Source organism: Oncorhynchus nerka, linkage group LG5 (genome assembly GCF_034236695.1).
Source record: "Oncorhynchus nerka isolate Pitt River linkage group LG5, Oner_Uvic_2.0, whole genome shotgun sequence".
Classification (NCBI taxonomy): domain Eukaryota; kingdom Metazoa; phylum Chordata; class Actinopteri; order Salmoniformes; family Salmonidae; genus Oncorhynchus; species Oncorhynchus nerka.
The window spans coordinates 50,230,434-50,246,699 of NC_088400.1; the positions used below are offsets into that span (position 1 = coordinate 50,230,434).

Below are 16,266 nucleotides of genomic sequence, written 5' to 3' on the forward strand. Positions count from 1 at the left end.
TCATTCAGGGCCTCTGCCCCACCTGTTTAGCAAAAAAAAAAAAACTGTTTTTCATGTTATTTTGACATTCATATGTGTCATATATCAGTTTGCAAACTATGTAAATAAAACGGAACAATTGAGTTAATAAAGCTGCATACAAACATAGTCTCCCCTTGGGCACTGCCATAGAGTTACATTATAAGTGCCCATCCAAGAAGTCTCAAGGTCATTGGCCACAGATAATATGACGTCAAATCAAGTTATATCTACCGTAGCTTTGATTGGACTGATCATGTCAACATACTTTCAAAATCTCAGATAGCAAGGTAGACAAGCATTCATAATCATGACTCAGCAATCAGCAATCTACTGGCAAATCCTTTTCAATCCTTGTCATATGAAAAAATAAATAATGGATAAAACCTATCAGTGCTGATCGGCCATAAACATTACACAACAAGTTGGAAATCGCAAATTCAGCAATGAGGGGTTTGGAAGGAATCAGTGGCTAACTGCAAGCAATGCATAACAATCACTAGCTTGCTATTCAGTGGAGTGGATCTGGGTTTAAGGGTCTCTTTCCCAAGCTTAAAATAATAAACATTCATGCTGTCAATCCAGCATGACTTCTGCCGTGTTCAAAATAACTGGAAACTCAGAAATCTCAGACTTTAGTTAGTTCAAGACAGCTCGGAACTCTGAAAAGAATTTGCTCAAACTGGGAAAATACGTTTTGAACCGTCATCAAACTCGGAATTCCAAGTCGAGAAGTCGGGTCTCTTTCTAGAGCTCCAACCTGAAGATCACTGACGTCATAAATTCCAAGTTGTCTTGAAAGCAACATAAATCCCGAGAATACAACACTTTGATGACAAAATTTGCCCACAAGGACCGGCGCGCCACCTTCCTGTTTTTGTGACCACAGCACAAGGTGAGTCCAAAAATGTATTGTATGCTGCTGCATTAATTATATAATATGCTAGGGAGATATGTATCCTGTAGCTAAGAAACTAACAAGTGCACAGTGCATTTGGAAAGTATTTAGACCCCTTGACTTTTTCCACATTTTGTTACATTACAGCCTTAATCTAAAATGGATAAAACTTTTTTTTCCCTCATCAAATCTACACATAATAAACCATAATGACAAAGCAAAAAGTTTTTTAATTGTATTTTTTTAAATGTCTAAAAAATACAAAACTGAAATATCACATTTACATATTTACGTTTTCAGAGCATTTACTCAGTGCTTTGTTGAAGCACCTTTGGCAGCGATTACAGCCTTGAGTCTTCTTGAGTATAACACTACAAGATCGGGTCCAAGTCTGGCCTCTGGCTGGGCCACTCAAGGACATTCAGAGACTTGTCCCGAAGCCTCTCCTGGTAGTCTTGGCTGTGTGCTTAGGGTCGTTGGAAGGTGAACCTTCACCCCAGTTTGAAGTCCTGAGCTCTCTGGAGCAGGTTTTCATCAAGAATCTCTCTGTACTTTGCTCCATTCATCGTTCCCTCGATCCTGACTAGTCTCACCTGCCGCTAAAAAACATCCCCACATCATGCTTCACCGTAGGGATGGTGCCAGGTTTCCTCCAGATGTGACGCTTGGCATTCAGACCAAAGAGTTCAATCTTGGTTTCATCAGACCAGAGACTCTTGTTTCTCATGGTTGGAGAGTCATTCAGGTGCCTTTAGGCAAAATCCAAGTGTGCTGTCATGTGCCTTTTACTGAGGAGTGGCTAGCGTCTGACCACTCTACCAGAAAAGCCTGATTGGTGAAGTGCTGCAGAGATTGTTGTCCTTCTGGAAGGTTCTCCCATCTCCACAGAGGAAATCTGGACTCTCTGTTACCGACCATCAGGTTCTTGTCACCTCCCTCACCAAGGCCCTTCACCCCCGATTGCCGAGTTTGGTCGGGCGGCCAGCTTTACGAAGGCTCTTGGTGGTTCTAAACTTATTCCATTTAAGCATGACAGAGGTAACTGTGTTCCTGAGGACCTTCAATGCTGCAGAAATGTTTTGGTACCCTGCCCCAGATAATATTTTTGCTCTGACATGCACTGTCAACTGTGGGATCTTGTATAGATAGGTGTGTGCCTATCCAAATCGTGTCCAATCAATTTAATTTGCCACAGGTGTAATCCAATCAAGGTGTAGAAACACCAAGGATGATCAATGGAAACAGGATGTACTTGAGCTCAATTGAGTCTCATGGCAACGGGTCTGAGTACTTATATAAATAAGGTATTTCTGTTTAGTAATTTTTATAAATTTGCTAAAATTCTAAAAACCTGTTTTCGATTTGTCATTATGGGGTATTGTGTGTAAATTGATGAGGAAAAATGTAATTGAATCCATTTTAGAATAAGGTTGTAATGTAACAAAATGTGTGGAAAGTCAAGGAGTCTGAATACCTTCTGAATGCACTGTATGTTGTGTAGTAAGTTGTTAGTAGCCCATGTGCCTCACACTAATAATTTGGTCCCTTTACCCCTCATATGACCCCTTTATTTATCATATGGTTTGACTTGGTGTATAGGGAAAATACTGTAAGAACAGCCCATGTTCTGAATTCTGTGTGCTGAACAAATAGTCGATCCAGCTTGCTCATTAATGTCTTAATCAAAATTACGGATTGCCTCTCCTCTGCTCGCCGTCCCCTTATGCCATAGTTTGTACATCTCAATTGTCAGTAGAAACCAATTTTTTAAAGCAAGTCTGCCATATCAGTTCTTTTTTTAAAGGCAGTAAATTAGGCTGAATGAACTATTTCGCTGGCAGACAAGATTTTGCTGGTGTAAGCAGTTGTAAGTATTCACTCCATGGTGCTGAAAAGAAAGCTCTGCTGTTGGGACAGCTTTATGTAGGCCCCTGTTGGGCACCATTTGTAACTGTTATAGTGCAATGAATGTATTGTTTTGTGTTGTGTTGTGGCTTTGCCCCACCAAGATGTACATGCTAAAATCATCACTGGCAAGCTTACTGAGACGAGAGCCCAAACATTTATATTCAGCACAGGAGATTCAGAGAGAATTCTACTCCCTTGGGACTTAACCACCACCATAGTCCCAGAGAAGGAAACACTGGGAGAGTATGAAATAAAATAACAAAAAAACTAAAAGAGAGAGTAATTAGCTTAGAGCTCCACGCCAAAACGCTCAGCAAATACTACAACAGTAGAATCCCACGAGGCTAAGGTATTCAAAAAGAGCCTTTGCAGACACTGGTGAAATATATTTTATATATATATATTTTATATATATATTACTGTTCATCGGATCAAATGCTACACATCATTGACCATTCCTCTAGAGAGTGTTCTACTATAAAACAAGCTACAAATGAATGCAAAATTGACATTGATCAGACATACAGTACCAGTCAAAAGTTGACACCTACTCATTCAAGGGTTTTACTTTATTTCTACTATTTTCTACATTGTAGAATAATAGTGACGACATCAACACTATGAAGAAACACATGGAATCATTTAGTAACCAAAAAAGTGTTGAACAAATCAAAACATATTTAAGATTCTTCAAAGTAGCCACCCTTTGCCTTGATGACAGCTTTGCACACTCTTGGCATAAAAAAAATGCTTGATGACATAACGAATGATAACTCGATTAATATACAGAGATCAGATAAGGGAGGTGGGATTGTGATTTCTAATACCAACATGTTTATCGGAAAAAATAATAGAAAATGTTACAAGAAATTGATTTTCGATCCTACCTCCAACTATAAAATTGAAGTGAATAAAGCCCTCGATAAAGGACTACAAAATAAATTGTCGACATTACAGGAATATAAATATCTTTCATGTGTGCTAGCCATACTCCCAACATGCTTTATCTTCCCTTAACCTTGTTCTGACCCCCCACACCAGTGTGATTACTACCTCTGAGCGTTTCGGTAGTTTGAGGTAGTCACCTCATACAATTGGGAGTATGGTTAGAAGGTACACTGTCCTTCTCTCAGCACATATCCATTAATACAGGTAACGAGTGGAGGACAGAGGAGCCTCTTAAAGAAGAAGTTACAGGTCTGTGAGAGCCAGAAATCTTGCTTGTTTGTAGGTGACCAAATACTTATTTTCCACCATAATTTGCAAATAAATTCATTGAAAATCCTACAATGTGATTTTCTGCATTTTTTTTCTTCTAATTTTGTCTGTCATAGTTGAAGTGTACCTATGATGAAAATTACAGGCCTCTCATCTTTTTAAGTGGGAGAACTTGCACAATTGGTGGATGACTAAATTATTTTCTGCCCCACTGTATGTAATGGGGAACTGATAAAAATAAACAATCAAAGGGCAAATAATTCACACAATGAATGTGCAATAATTGGCAGGAGACAGTGGAGCACATTCTGGAGAGCTGAGTGCATGCATTCTGGAGAGAGATTCCTATAACTTTGCTACACACCCCTCCCCTCCTTGTTTTACCACTAAATTATACTCAAGACAGATTATCGTCACACATTTTAGATGGTTTTCACTGACAGCTGCAACTCAATCATCCGCTAGGCCTATTGCCACGAGTGCTCCCCAAATTGCTGGCTTCCCAAATAGGCATAGGCCTCTACACTTGTGATTTAAAAGAATCCAGAGTATTTAAAAAAAGAAGCTAATGGTCCTCTGTGGCTAAATCAAGCTCTCTGGTAAAGTATTTTGAATGATTTAGACAGGAGAAACAATATCATTTTGGCAAAATATCAATTTACTTTAGGTGAAGCCAACTTCCGAACAGGGCACTGTGCGCTCGCCAACTGTACTTTCTAAATAGCAAGTGCTGAAACCAGAGATCGGACAGAGAGGAGGTAAGGGCCCTGGGAGTGTGGTGCCAGGAAAATAACCTCTCACTCAATGTCAACAAAACAAAGGAGCTGATAGTGGACTTCAGGCAACCAGCAGAGGCACCACACTCCTATCCACATCGACGGGGCCGCAGTGGAACAGGTGGAAAGCTTCAAGTTCCTCGGCGTACACATCACTGACGATCGGAAATGGTCCACTCACACAGACAGTGTGGTGAAGAAAGCGCAACAGTGCCTCTTCAACCTCAGGAGGCGGAAAAAAATGTGGCTTTGTGAAGGTTTTAGGTGCCAAGCCTCCTGAGGTTGAAGAGGCGCTGTTGCGCCGTCTCCACCACACTGTCTGTGTGGGTGGACCATTTCAGTTTGTCCGTGATGTGTACGCGAGGAACTTAAAACTTTCCACCTTCTCCACTGCTGTCCCATCTATGTGGATAGGGTGGTGCTGGTTCCTGAAGTCCACGATCATCTCCTTTTGTTTTGTTGACGTTGAGTGAGAGGTTGTTTTCCTGACACCACACTCCGAGGGCCCTCACCTCCTCCCTGTAGGCTGTCTCATCGTTGTTGGTGATCAAGCCCACTACTGTTGTCGTGTGCAAACTTGTTGATCGATTTGGAGGCGTGCATGGCCACGCAGTCATGGGTGACCAGGGAGTACAGGAGGGGCTGATCACCCACCCTTGTGGGGCCCCAGTGTTGAGGATCAGCGAAGTGGAGATGTTTCCTACCTTCACCACCTGGGGGCGGCCCGTCAGGAAGTCCAAGACCCAATTGCACAGGACCCCCCCCCCCCCCTCCCCCTTATCTGAGATACCTACTGCAACCCTCATCCTCCACATTCAACAACCGTTCTTGCCAGTCACATTCTGTTAAAAGTCCACAAAGCACACACATCCCTGGTTTGCTCCTCTTTTCAGTTTTCTGCAAATAGCGACTGGAACGAGCTGCAATGAATACTCAAACTGGACAGTTTTATCTCCATCTCTACATTCAAAGACTCAAACATGGACATTGTTACTAACACTTACTTATTGTTGTCTCTTCCTTTTTGCCCTTTGTGCTGTTGTCTGTGCCTAACAATGTTTGTACCATGTTATTGGCGCAGCGGTCTAAGGCACTGCATCTCACTGCAAGAGGCATCATTGCAGTCCCTGGTTTGAATCCAGGCTGCATCACATCCGGCCGTAATTGAGATTCCCATAGAGCGGCGCACAATTGGCTCAGCGTCGTCCAGGTTTGGCCGGGGTAGGCCGTCATTGTAAATAAGGATTTGTTCTTAACTGACTTGCCAAGTTAAATAAAGGTTAAATACATTTTTAAAAGTAGTGAATAATCCCAACCCCGCTTTTACTTCGGCACCTAGAATCGTTTTCTCTTTAACCCAATATGTAAATTGTAGTTTATATTTAGTTTAGTTTATATTAACAGTTTATTTCATTAATGGAGTATAAAGTATTGCTGGCCATAAAGACCTCAGTCCCGCATGAAGGAACACCATACAGATCCTAGTTAAGAATCCTAACCCCACTTTTACTTCAACACCTAGAATAGTTTTCTCTCCATAAGAGTACTGCGTTGGGGGCATTTATTTGACCTTGGAACATGCTTTAAAACCCACATTAAATGCAAATGTCACTTAAATATGAACAAATATTCATCATTATTAATGTGTAGACAATGTTTCATATCGTGAATAAATACAGGTTAATGATACTTTTGTACTATTACGTGAGGGGGCTTTTATTTGTAATTTTTCGGAAATTCCGTGACCCGGAAGTTCTTTTTGAGTGTTGCTGACGAGGCGCTGATAACTAGGAGTATTGTGGAAGTAACTTTAGCTAGCTGACGTTTACACAATTTTAGAAATGTCTAACGCAACACCCGTGACCAAGCCTTCAAACAAAGAAAACCCCCGTGTCTTCTTTGATGTAGACATTGGTGGTGAAAGAGGTTAGGATATTTTCAATAAAGCGCTGTTAGTCATTCAACTGGACACGCTAGGCTAATGGCTAGCTAGCAGCGCCGGGTGGTTTCTAGAAAAAGCACATTCATGCTAGCTAGCATGATCTTAAATTAACGTTACAGCGACCAATGTATATTAAAGTACACATTTGTAATTCCTATGCTATTTTGAACCATATAGGTACTTGTATTGTTAGGTATTTCTTTACTGTCTAAATATAACAAGTTAGTCTAATTTGTGAATATCCATTCGCCTGATACATTAACGTTCCATTCGAAGCAACAAGCACGTGCTGTCATGTTTTTCGTAAATATTCTACACGCCAGTGTCTACCAGATTAGCTAGTTGAGGACTAAAAGGCTTGTTTTTGAGTTACATCTACTTTGAAATTGCATTTTTTAAAGACCAACTATCCACATAATGTCATGCTATGTTGTCACCAGTTGGCCGAATCGTGTTCGAACTGTTTGCTGATGTTGTCCCCAAAACCGCTGAAAACTTTCGAGCACTCTGTACTGGAGAGAAGGGAACTGGCAAAACCACAGGAAAACCACTCCATTTCAAAGGATGTCCTTTCCACAGGAGTAAGTATTGTGCATTTCCACTGTTTGTTAGCCAGCAGATCGTACCTGCTTGCTTACAGCCTGACTAGGGTCTAGTTAAGCAATAAGGCCTGAGGAAGTGTGGTATATGGATAATATACTAATGCTAAGGGCTGTTCTTTAGCACGACGCAACTCGGAGTGCCTGGACACAGTCCTTAGACGTGGTATATTGGCCGTATATTGAACACCAAAGGAGCCTTATTGCTATTATAAACTGGTTACCAATGCAATTAGAGCAGTAAAACTTAAAATTGTGTCATACCCGTTGTATATGGTCTGATATACCATGTCATTCAGCCAATCAGAATTCAGGGCTCAACCACCCAGTTTATGATGATCAATATGGGCTATTTATCAATGTTTTGTCAACAGGAGGAAGCAGCAACGGCATAATTTTCTAATTACGTTTTTGGACTATAAATAGAATTTTAAACATTAATTTCCAGTGCTATTGTACTTAATCGGGTAAAGACTGCTGAATGAGTCCAAAAACGTGTTGTGATTTATTTTGATGATATACCAGAAATCACCAAAACTGGTTTGCCCTGCCTACACAAAGCTATATATAGATCACATCTATATTGCGGTAATGACCACAAACATGTACGCTGTCAATCAATTTAAGTTATCAAGCAGTTCATGATCCAGGGAGGAGATTTCTCCAACCAGAACGGCACTGGAGGGGAGAGCATCTATGGGGAGAAGTTTGAAGATGAGAACTTCCATTACAAGGTAAGGATTTTCATAATGACTTGGAATAACATAGGAGATTTTCTTGACCAGTATAAAGTCTGGGCTTTAGTCATAGGAATAACTCCTGGCCCTTAGCATGACAAATTATTTCTGTTTTCTTGGTCATCATTGAATTAACATGTGGGTGTCTGTGTCCTCTCCAGCACGACAAAGAGGGCTTGCTGAGTATGGCCAATTCTGGACCCGCCACCAATGGCTCCCAGTTCTTCATCACCACTGTGCCCACTGCTCATCTAGATGGCAAACACGTTGTCTTTGGACAAGTCTTGAAGGGGTTAGGGCTGGTGAAAACACTGGAGGCCATAGAGACTAACGAGGACACACCTCTCAAGGTCAATCAATGAGAATAAATACTGCCACATTCAATAACATTAACGCAGCAGCAAGCTGTATGTTTTGCCTTGCAGCAGGTAGATTACCTAGTATTTTTCTGTAGTGTGTGACACTTGTGAAATGCTCATAGTGTATTTACAGTTTTGCTCTTGATTCTTTCCCCATAGCCCTGTGTAATTGCCGAGTGTGGTGAGCATAAACATGGAGACAACTGGGGAGTAGCCCCAAACGACGGCTCAGGGGACACCCATCCAGACTACCCAGAGGATGCCGACGTTGATTTAAAAGATGTTAGTAGTCCTACCTCATTTTCTCTCTAAACGCTTCTCTGAAGATACCCATGCTGACGTTCTATTTTTAATTTTGGTTATTGTCAGTCTCAAAAGGTGATCTTATGAAAAAATATATATATAGCTCCATTATCTTTTCCACGTACATTTATATCTGTTTTTAGTTTACACTGACATTTTACAATCACGGAAATTATAACGCCTCTTCATATCTTTTGGAGTGGCGGGCCGTCTGCCAAATTTATGTAGGGGAAACACTGGTTGCACCTGTATTACTGTACCTCGATTCCACCTCGCAAAGTTTGCATTTCCTTCTAAATTAACTTCTCAAAGTATTGCCATACAGTACTTTGCTGCTGTCGCTTGCCTTTCTCTGCCTTTTTCCCAACTGTTAACGACAATAATGTAGTGGCGGAGAGTCCACTCTAAAATAATACTGTCCTCAACTCCTTGCACGTCGACTCCCATTTCTGAGTGTCAAGATTGGATTCCGCTAGGAATCGACTACAAAGATTCTGTATTTTTTGGAACGGAGGAGACAGATTAGATGCCGAGAACACAAACACTTGCGTCTTTCATAGTGAGCTAGCGAGAGAGGGGAGGGGCACAGTATAGGCAGGTCGGCCACTAGCCAGACATTCAGAACCGTGCACTAGGCCTATCTAGAGGCAATTAAAAGGTGTATCTCGCAATGGAATGCTGCATTTCGCAATGTCTTGGCTTGCAATGTCTCGCAACTTCAGTAGGTTTTGATGTTCTTCATTAGCAAAGCGCAGGTGAGCCAGCGTGCGAGAGTGGAGGGGGCAGGCTGAAAGAACCGTACACATGTCTTGGTAATCTGTATCTCGAAATGACTTGTCTTGCATGTCTCGCACATTCACAAAAAATTGCAGAAAGTTAGCCTCTTCCTCTCTGGTTCTATTTAAATTACACAACTTTCTCCAGGCCTTTATAGCCTATTGTCTAGTTAGGCTATGACTAGGAAAAGAATATGCTTTGTGAAAACTGCACTGTGATTTTAATTTTATGGATTTTTTATTATTTTTTGGTTAGGGGTGTTAACGTTAAGGATCCCAATTTCGTTTAAATGTTCACACCCCTATTATGTGGATTTATTTATTTAGTCAAAATGAAGTGTGACATGAACTGCATTTCTGTGATTGTGAAATGCTGATGCAGCACTGATTGTGAAAATAGCATAAAAGTCTCATACTTGTTGTTTTTTGGTTAGGTTGACAAAGTCCTATGTGTTGCTGAGGATATTAAGAATATTGGGAACAACTTTTTCAAGAACCAAGACTGGCAGTCTGCAATCAAGAAGTACTCCAAAGCTCTCAGGTGAAATGTTTATCCAGGGTTCCTCCGCTCGCACTGTGATTTACAGTGTATGTGTGTACTAGGCCTGCTTGTGTCACAGCATGACATGCATTTGAATGCACAATGACCATAGGAGTTGTCCAAATGGCACAAACCGATCTGGGACCAGCCTAGCAAAGGACTAAATGGTGAAACGTGTCACTTGCCAGGTATCTGGCAGTTGCCGGTGATGAGCAGGAGATTGAGAAAGCCCAGGCGAAGCTGGAGCCCACTGCGGTGAGCTGCATTCTCAACACCGCTGCCTGTAAACTGAAGATGCAGCTCTGGCAGGAAGCCATGGACAGCTGTGACGAGGTAAGTAATTTAGGCCAATATGGAGTATTGCACAGTCCTGTGCAGACAAAAATAGCATATAAAGCCAACAACTAAAAACAGTACAGCCTGCAGGTAAAATAATATCCTAATAAAATAAAAAATCCTATAAATCACATTGGCTGTGCATGGCCTGTCTGAAATGAACTTAAAACATTGTATCAACTATGAACTTGGATCCGTCTGAAGATCCATGCAACATCGTATAACATATTCTGGGCACTCATAGTTTCCCGCGCCAGTGACCTCAGGACAGACACAGCTCTAGGCTATGTCCGCAAGGGATAAGTAATCGGGTAGGCCCATTTAATGATGTTCCCACTGGATCAGAGCATGACATTTCAGGCTGAGTGGTTATCGAAAGGGAGAGGGCTGGAAAGATTTTTCAAATACATTGAGGAATTGTCAATGTCTGTAAAAACAGACTGTTTGCTTGCTGTTTGAGGCGAAGAATACATTAATTTGAGAAGCTCTACAGCTTATTAGTGGTGGTGCATTAAGCCGATCATAAATACTATCAGATCTCCAAATGGGAGCATTTATAAGGCTACATTTGTGTGCCCTAAAAAAATATATATATATATATATATATATGCTACTGCTCGACCCAAAAAATCTTGGTTGACCAACAGCTTATCGACCAAGCAATTGACCAGTCGAATAATTGGTGTCAGACCTACTCAGTCACAGGAGAGGTGGTATGGTTATGGGATTTCTTTTTTTAAATAAAGTGGATTAGAAATTATGCAAACAATTTAAAATTGAAAGAAAAATATTTTAGGCCAGCTGAAATCCTAGATGCCAGCCCCATCACACTTCCACCACTCGACTACGGTACAACTGTTTATTAGTGGCAAAGATTCAAAGGCCATTCATGGTCAGCACTATAAAAGTCTTTATGGAACTCATTGTGAATGCAACTGAGGATATGTTTTTGTAGAGTACCATAATATTTCTAGTTAAATCTGTAGATAACATTCTTATTCAGTATTTATAGCGCCGGGGGGGTGGCTGCCGTTTTACTTGCTCCTAACCAATTGTGACCTGTTTCAGGAAACTAGGCGTATGTCGCAAGTCACAACTTCACAGGAGAGCCATTTTTTTGTAATTTTGTAATTTTATTTTTTACCCCGTTTTCTCCCCAATTTCGTGGTATCCAATTGTTTTTAGAAGCTTGTCTCATCGCTACAACTCCCGTACGGGCTCGGGAGAGACGAAGGTTGAAAGTCATGCGTCCTCCGATACACAACCCAACCAAGCCGCACTGCTTCTTTAACACAGTGCGCATCCAACCCGGAAGCCAGCCGCCCCAATGTGTCGGAGGAAACACCGTGCACCTGGCAACCTTGGTTAGCGCGCACTGCGCCCGGCCAGCCACAGGAGTCGCGATGAGACAAGGACATCCCTACTGGCCAACCCCTCCCTAACCCGGGCGACGCTAGGCCAATTGTGCGTTGCCCCACGGACCTCCCAGTCGCGGCCGGTTACGACAGAGCCTGGGCGCGAACCCAGGGTCTCTGATGGCACAGCTGGCGCTGCAGTACAACGCCCTTAACCACTGCGCCACCCGGGAGGCCAGGAGAGCCATTTTAACGTTATTTTATTTATCAAAATCCGTTTTTTGGCAGAAATGCCTTCTGCAACATCAATTTTCATGTGCCTTAATAATATACTTGTATGCCATCTGTAAATATGAATAAAATTGTTAAATTACTAGCCTTGTTGGTTAAGCCACAGAAGAAAATAAAACCTTCCTACTAGCCATGATTGGCTGAGATGAGTGGGCTGGACTTGCCGAGAGAGGAGTTTGGATTGGTCTGCCAATTTTGTCTATTTGAGCTGGTCAGTCTGTGTTGGTAATCCTGTCGAACTGTCGAACGCGGCTTTTTATAACAATGTGTAGTGGAGCTGTTTAAGTGTTGCTCTCCACTTTCTAGAGGATCAAGTTTTGAAATCAGTGGAATTAGAGTATGATAGCTAAAGAGATGGAGAAACAACTCCGGATTACATATTCAAACTAAGGGAAACCGTGGCATGGCATCCGTGACAGGGAGACACATCCATCATGCATGATGATGTATAAGATAAGATAGTAAGATAGTCTAGCGCTAGTTAGATACATTTTCAGATATTACACGTGTCTAATTTTGACCAAGTGGTTTCATTTCAAGTTAGTGTACTGTTAGCTAGCTAACTAACATTAGCTGGCTGACTCCCTAGCTAACGTTACGTGTATGACATTATTATTTGTATCCCAGAACTGTTTGCTTTGCTAGTTAGAGCCTAATGTTAGCTAGCTAACATTTGAACCTGGTTGGTTAGCTCCCAGCAGATTCATGCAGGGTAGTAACAACATGATTTGGCACTATTTCATTGTTGTTTAACTAGCTAACGTTAGCTGGTTGGCTCATTAGCTAACGTGACGTGTGTGTAGATGGACGTGGTACCTTCAGGCGTTTGGAAATTGCTCTCAAGGATGAACCAGACTTGTGGAGGTCTACAATTTTTTTCTTTTGATTTTCCCATGATGTCAAGCAAAGAGGCACTGAGTTTGAAGGTAGGCCTTGAAATACATCCACAGGTACACCTCCAATTGACTCAAATGATGATATCAGAAGCTTCTAAAGCCATGACATAATTTTCTGGAATTTTCTAAGCTGTTTAAAGGCACAGTCAACTTAGTGTATGTAAACTTCTGACCCACTGGAATTGTGATACAGTGAATTATAAGTGAAAGTTATAAGTTGTAAGTTGGAAAAATTACTTGTCATGCACAAAGTAGATGTTCTGACTTGCCAAAACTAGGTTGTTAACAAGACATTTGTGGAGTGGTTGATAAACAAGTTTTAATGACTCCAACATAAGTGTATGTAAACATCCGACTTCCAACTGTACATGTTTCAAGCAGACCACCATAGCCCGTTTCCAAGAAAGCTAAAGTAACCTACCTTAATGACTACTGCCCCGCATGGCTCACATCAACACTATCATCCCGGAAACCCACAGATGACGCAGTCACACTCCACACTGCCCTTTCCCACCTGGATAAAAGGAACACCTATGTGAGAATGCTGTTCATTGATTACAGCTCAGTGTTCAACACCATAGTGCCCTCCATGCTCATTACTAAGCTAAGGACCCAGGGACTAAACACCTCCCTTTGCAACTGGATCCTGGACTTCCTGACGGGCCGTCCCCAGGTGGTAACGGTAGGCAACAACACATCTGATTCTCAACATGGGGGACCCTCAGGGATGCGTGCTTAGTTTCCTCTTGTACTCCCTATTCGTCCATGACTTTGTGGCCAAGCACGACACCAACACCATTAACTTTGCTAACGACACAACGGTGGTAGGCCTGACCACCGACAATGAGACAGTCTCTATAGGCAGGAGGTCAGAGGCCTGACAGTGTGGTGCCAGGACAACAACCTCTCCCTCAACGTGATCAAGACAAAGGAGATGATTGTGGACTACAGGAAAAGGTGGGCTGAACAGGCCTCCATTCACATCGGCGGGGCTGTAGTGGAGCAGGTCGAGAGTTTCAAGTTCCTTGGTGTCCACGTCACCAACAAACTATCATGTCCAAACACACCAAGAAAGTTGTGAATAGGGCACGACGATGCCTTTCGCCCTCAGGAGACTGAAAAGAGTCGGCATGGGTCCCCAGATCCTCAATGTTCTACAGCTGCACCATCGAGAGCATCCTGACCGGTTGCATCACCTTCTGGTATAGCAACTGCTACAGAGGGTAGTGCGTACATCACTGGGGCCAAGCTTCCTGCCATCCATGACCTACTTGGTTGGGTCAGAGGAAGGTCAAAAACAATTGTCATGGACTGTTCTCTCTGCTACCACATGGCAAGCGGTACCGGAGCACCAAATCTATGTCCAAAAGGCTCCTTAACAGTTTCTAAGCCCAAGCCATAAGACTGCTGAACAATTAATCAAATGGCCAGTTGGACTATTTGCACTGCTGCTACTCACTGTTTATTATCTATGCATAGTCACTTTACCCCTACCTACATGTCCATATTACCTTGACTAACCTGTATCCCGGCACATTGACCTTTTACCGGTACCACCTGTATATAGCCTCAATGTTATTGTACCTTTTTTTTTTTTCTTAACTCTATTTTCTGAAAACTGCATTGTTGGTTAAGGGCTTGTCAGTAAGCATTTCACAGTTTGGTCTACACCTGTTGTATTCGGCGCATGTGACAAATATAATTTGATTAGGAAGGGAAAGAAACACTGAGAAGCGCAGTCACTATTTCGTTTGATTTATGTATGTTTGCTTGTTTTTTTTAGGCACTGGAGTTGAACCAGAAAAACACTAAAGCTCTGTTCAGGAGGGCCCAAGCCTGGCAGGGACTGAAGGAGTACAGTAAAGCCATGGTAAAGAAAAAAAGTTTATATACACTCTTATCATACCAATCATGACTTCAGAATGTGAACCATTTGTCCCAGCCTAACAAAAATGGGCTTTCTGGACTGGAACCCATGCGACAAGGATATTTTCCCCCACCGATTCATATGGGTTTATTTGCACTAAAACATTGCTTCCAAAGAGTTGGGGCGAAACAATGGTCACCCGGCCTGTGTATTGGTATAAAACTGAGGAATGGGCCTGGAGAAATATAACCACTCAAATACAGACAGAGCTATAAATTTACGGACTGACCATCCATGATATCATTTAACCATGTTCTGACGCTATACAGTGTTTTACATTGGTGTAAAACAAGCATGTATTTTGGGTTCTGATGGGGTATGACTATTGAACTAAGCTCATGAGGCATTTATAAATGATATTCTTCAAGAATGAAATGGGTATATCATTCTTTTGTAAGTCCAAAAATGGATGTAGCAACTGAGGATTCCAGCTTTAAATCTGGAATTGGAGGAAGTGGTCAATAGCTGGATCATTGGAGTTTGACTTGTCTGTCAACTCACTAAAATATTTCTCACCTTTTGCCATTTGCAGAGTGATCTGAAGAAAGCTCAAGAAATAGCACCAGAGGACAAAGGTTGGTACTGCTTCTTTATGGTATCAATCAATCCAGGGGATCATTTGTGTCCTTATGGCAGCATTTACACAGTCAGCCCAAGGATAATCTATTGCCCAATTAGTGGAAAAAATATTAATAATTGGGCTCCATGTGTTCTTTTGAATATTCTAAAGGCTAACTAGAACTTAGAATAAATGGTCAATAGTGAGAGCAGTATGATGCTCAAAGTAACTTATTTACAAAACTCCTTCATGACATATGCAACAGTTTTGCCATTTCGTTGTGATACGTTGTTTTCCTTGCCTGACAAGTGAATTTACTTGTTCATCCTTTGACAGCGATTGGAAACGAGATGAAGAGAGTCCAGTTGAAAGTGAAGGAGGAAAAGGAGAAAGAGAAGCAAATCTATGCAAAAATGTTTGCATGAAGATCAGACAATCATTTGATAAAGTCCACTCGCCAATAATGAGTTATTTCTGTAAGGCAGCTAGCTTCAATCAGGTCCCAATTGAAAACCACCAAAGTATAATATTGGCTGTTGTTGAAAGTTATTTGTGTGGCACACAAGGGTAGCTGAAAATTAAGTATGGAGGCAGCTTAACCCTGTCAGCATTTTGTCTTGAGTATTTCACTGTATTCATTTATTTGGAGTGTTATGTCAATGATACTCATGTTTACAAAGAACTACTGTAATATCCCTTTGTCTGAATGTTTAAGATAAGCCATAAAATTGTGGTTGGTTAGTTAAGACTCATTCTGGAATTTGCCTACTCCACCTGTATGCGGTGCAATTAAATTCTACCTGAACATTCAATGTGATCTGTGGATT

General features: G+C 41.7%; 1 protein-coding gene across 1 annotated transcript; it reads left to right on the forward strand.

The window, feature by feature from the left end:
• The first annotated feature begins 6,573 nt into the window (after positions 1–6,573).
• On the forward strand, positions 6,574–16,251 carry ppid (peptidylprolyl isomerase D). The gene is made up of 10 exons (XM_029660017.2): positions 6,574–6,744; positions 7,201–7,341; positions 7,987–8,093; positions 8,258–8,446; positions 8,615–8,737; positions 9,969–10,075; positions 10,264–10,408; positions 14,737–14,823; positions 15,413–15,455; positions 15,776–16,251. Exons 1-10 carry the CDS (start codon positions 6,660–6,662, stop codon positions 15,862–15,864), a joined length of 1,116 nt encoding a protein of 371 aa, XP_029515877.1. The 5' UTR covers positions 6,574–6,659; the 3' UTR covers positions 15,865–16,251.
• Positions 16,252–16,266: the final 15 nt, after the last annotated feature.

Excerpts from the sequence above, each read along its gene's own strand:
- ppid (XM_029660017.2), top strand. The coding sequence starts at position 6,660 with ATGTCTAACGCAACACCCGTGACCAAGCCTTCAAACAAAGAAAACCCC. Across the intron at positions 6,745-7,200 it reads AGACATTGGTGGTGAAAGAG|TTGGCCGAATCGTGTTCGAA; the intron begins GTTAGGATATTT and ends TGTTGTCACCAG. Across the intron at positions 10,409-14,736 it reads CCATGGACAGCTGTGACGAG|GCACTGGAGTTGAACCAGAA; the intron begins GTAAGTAATTTA and ends TGTTTTTTTTAG.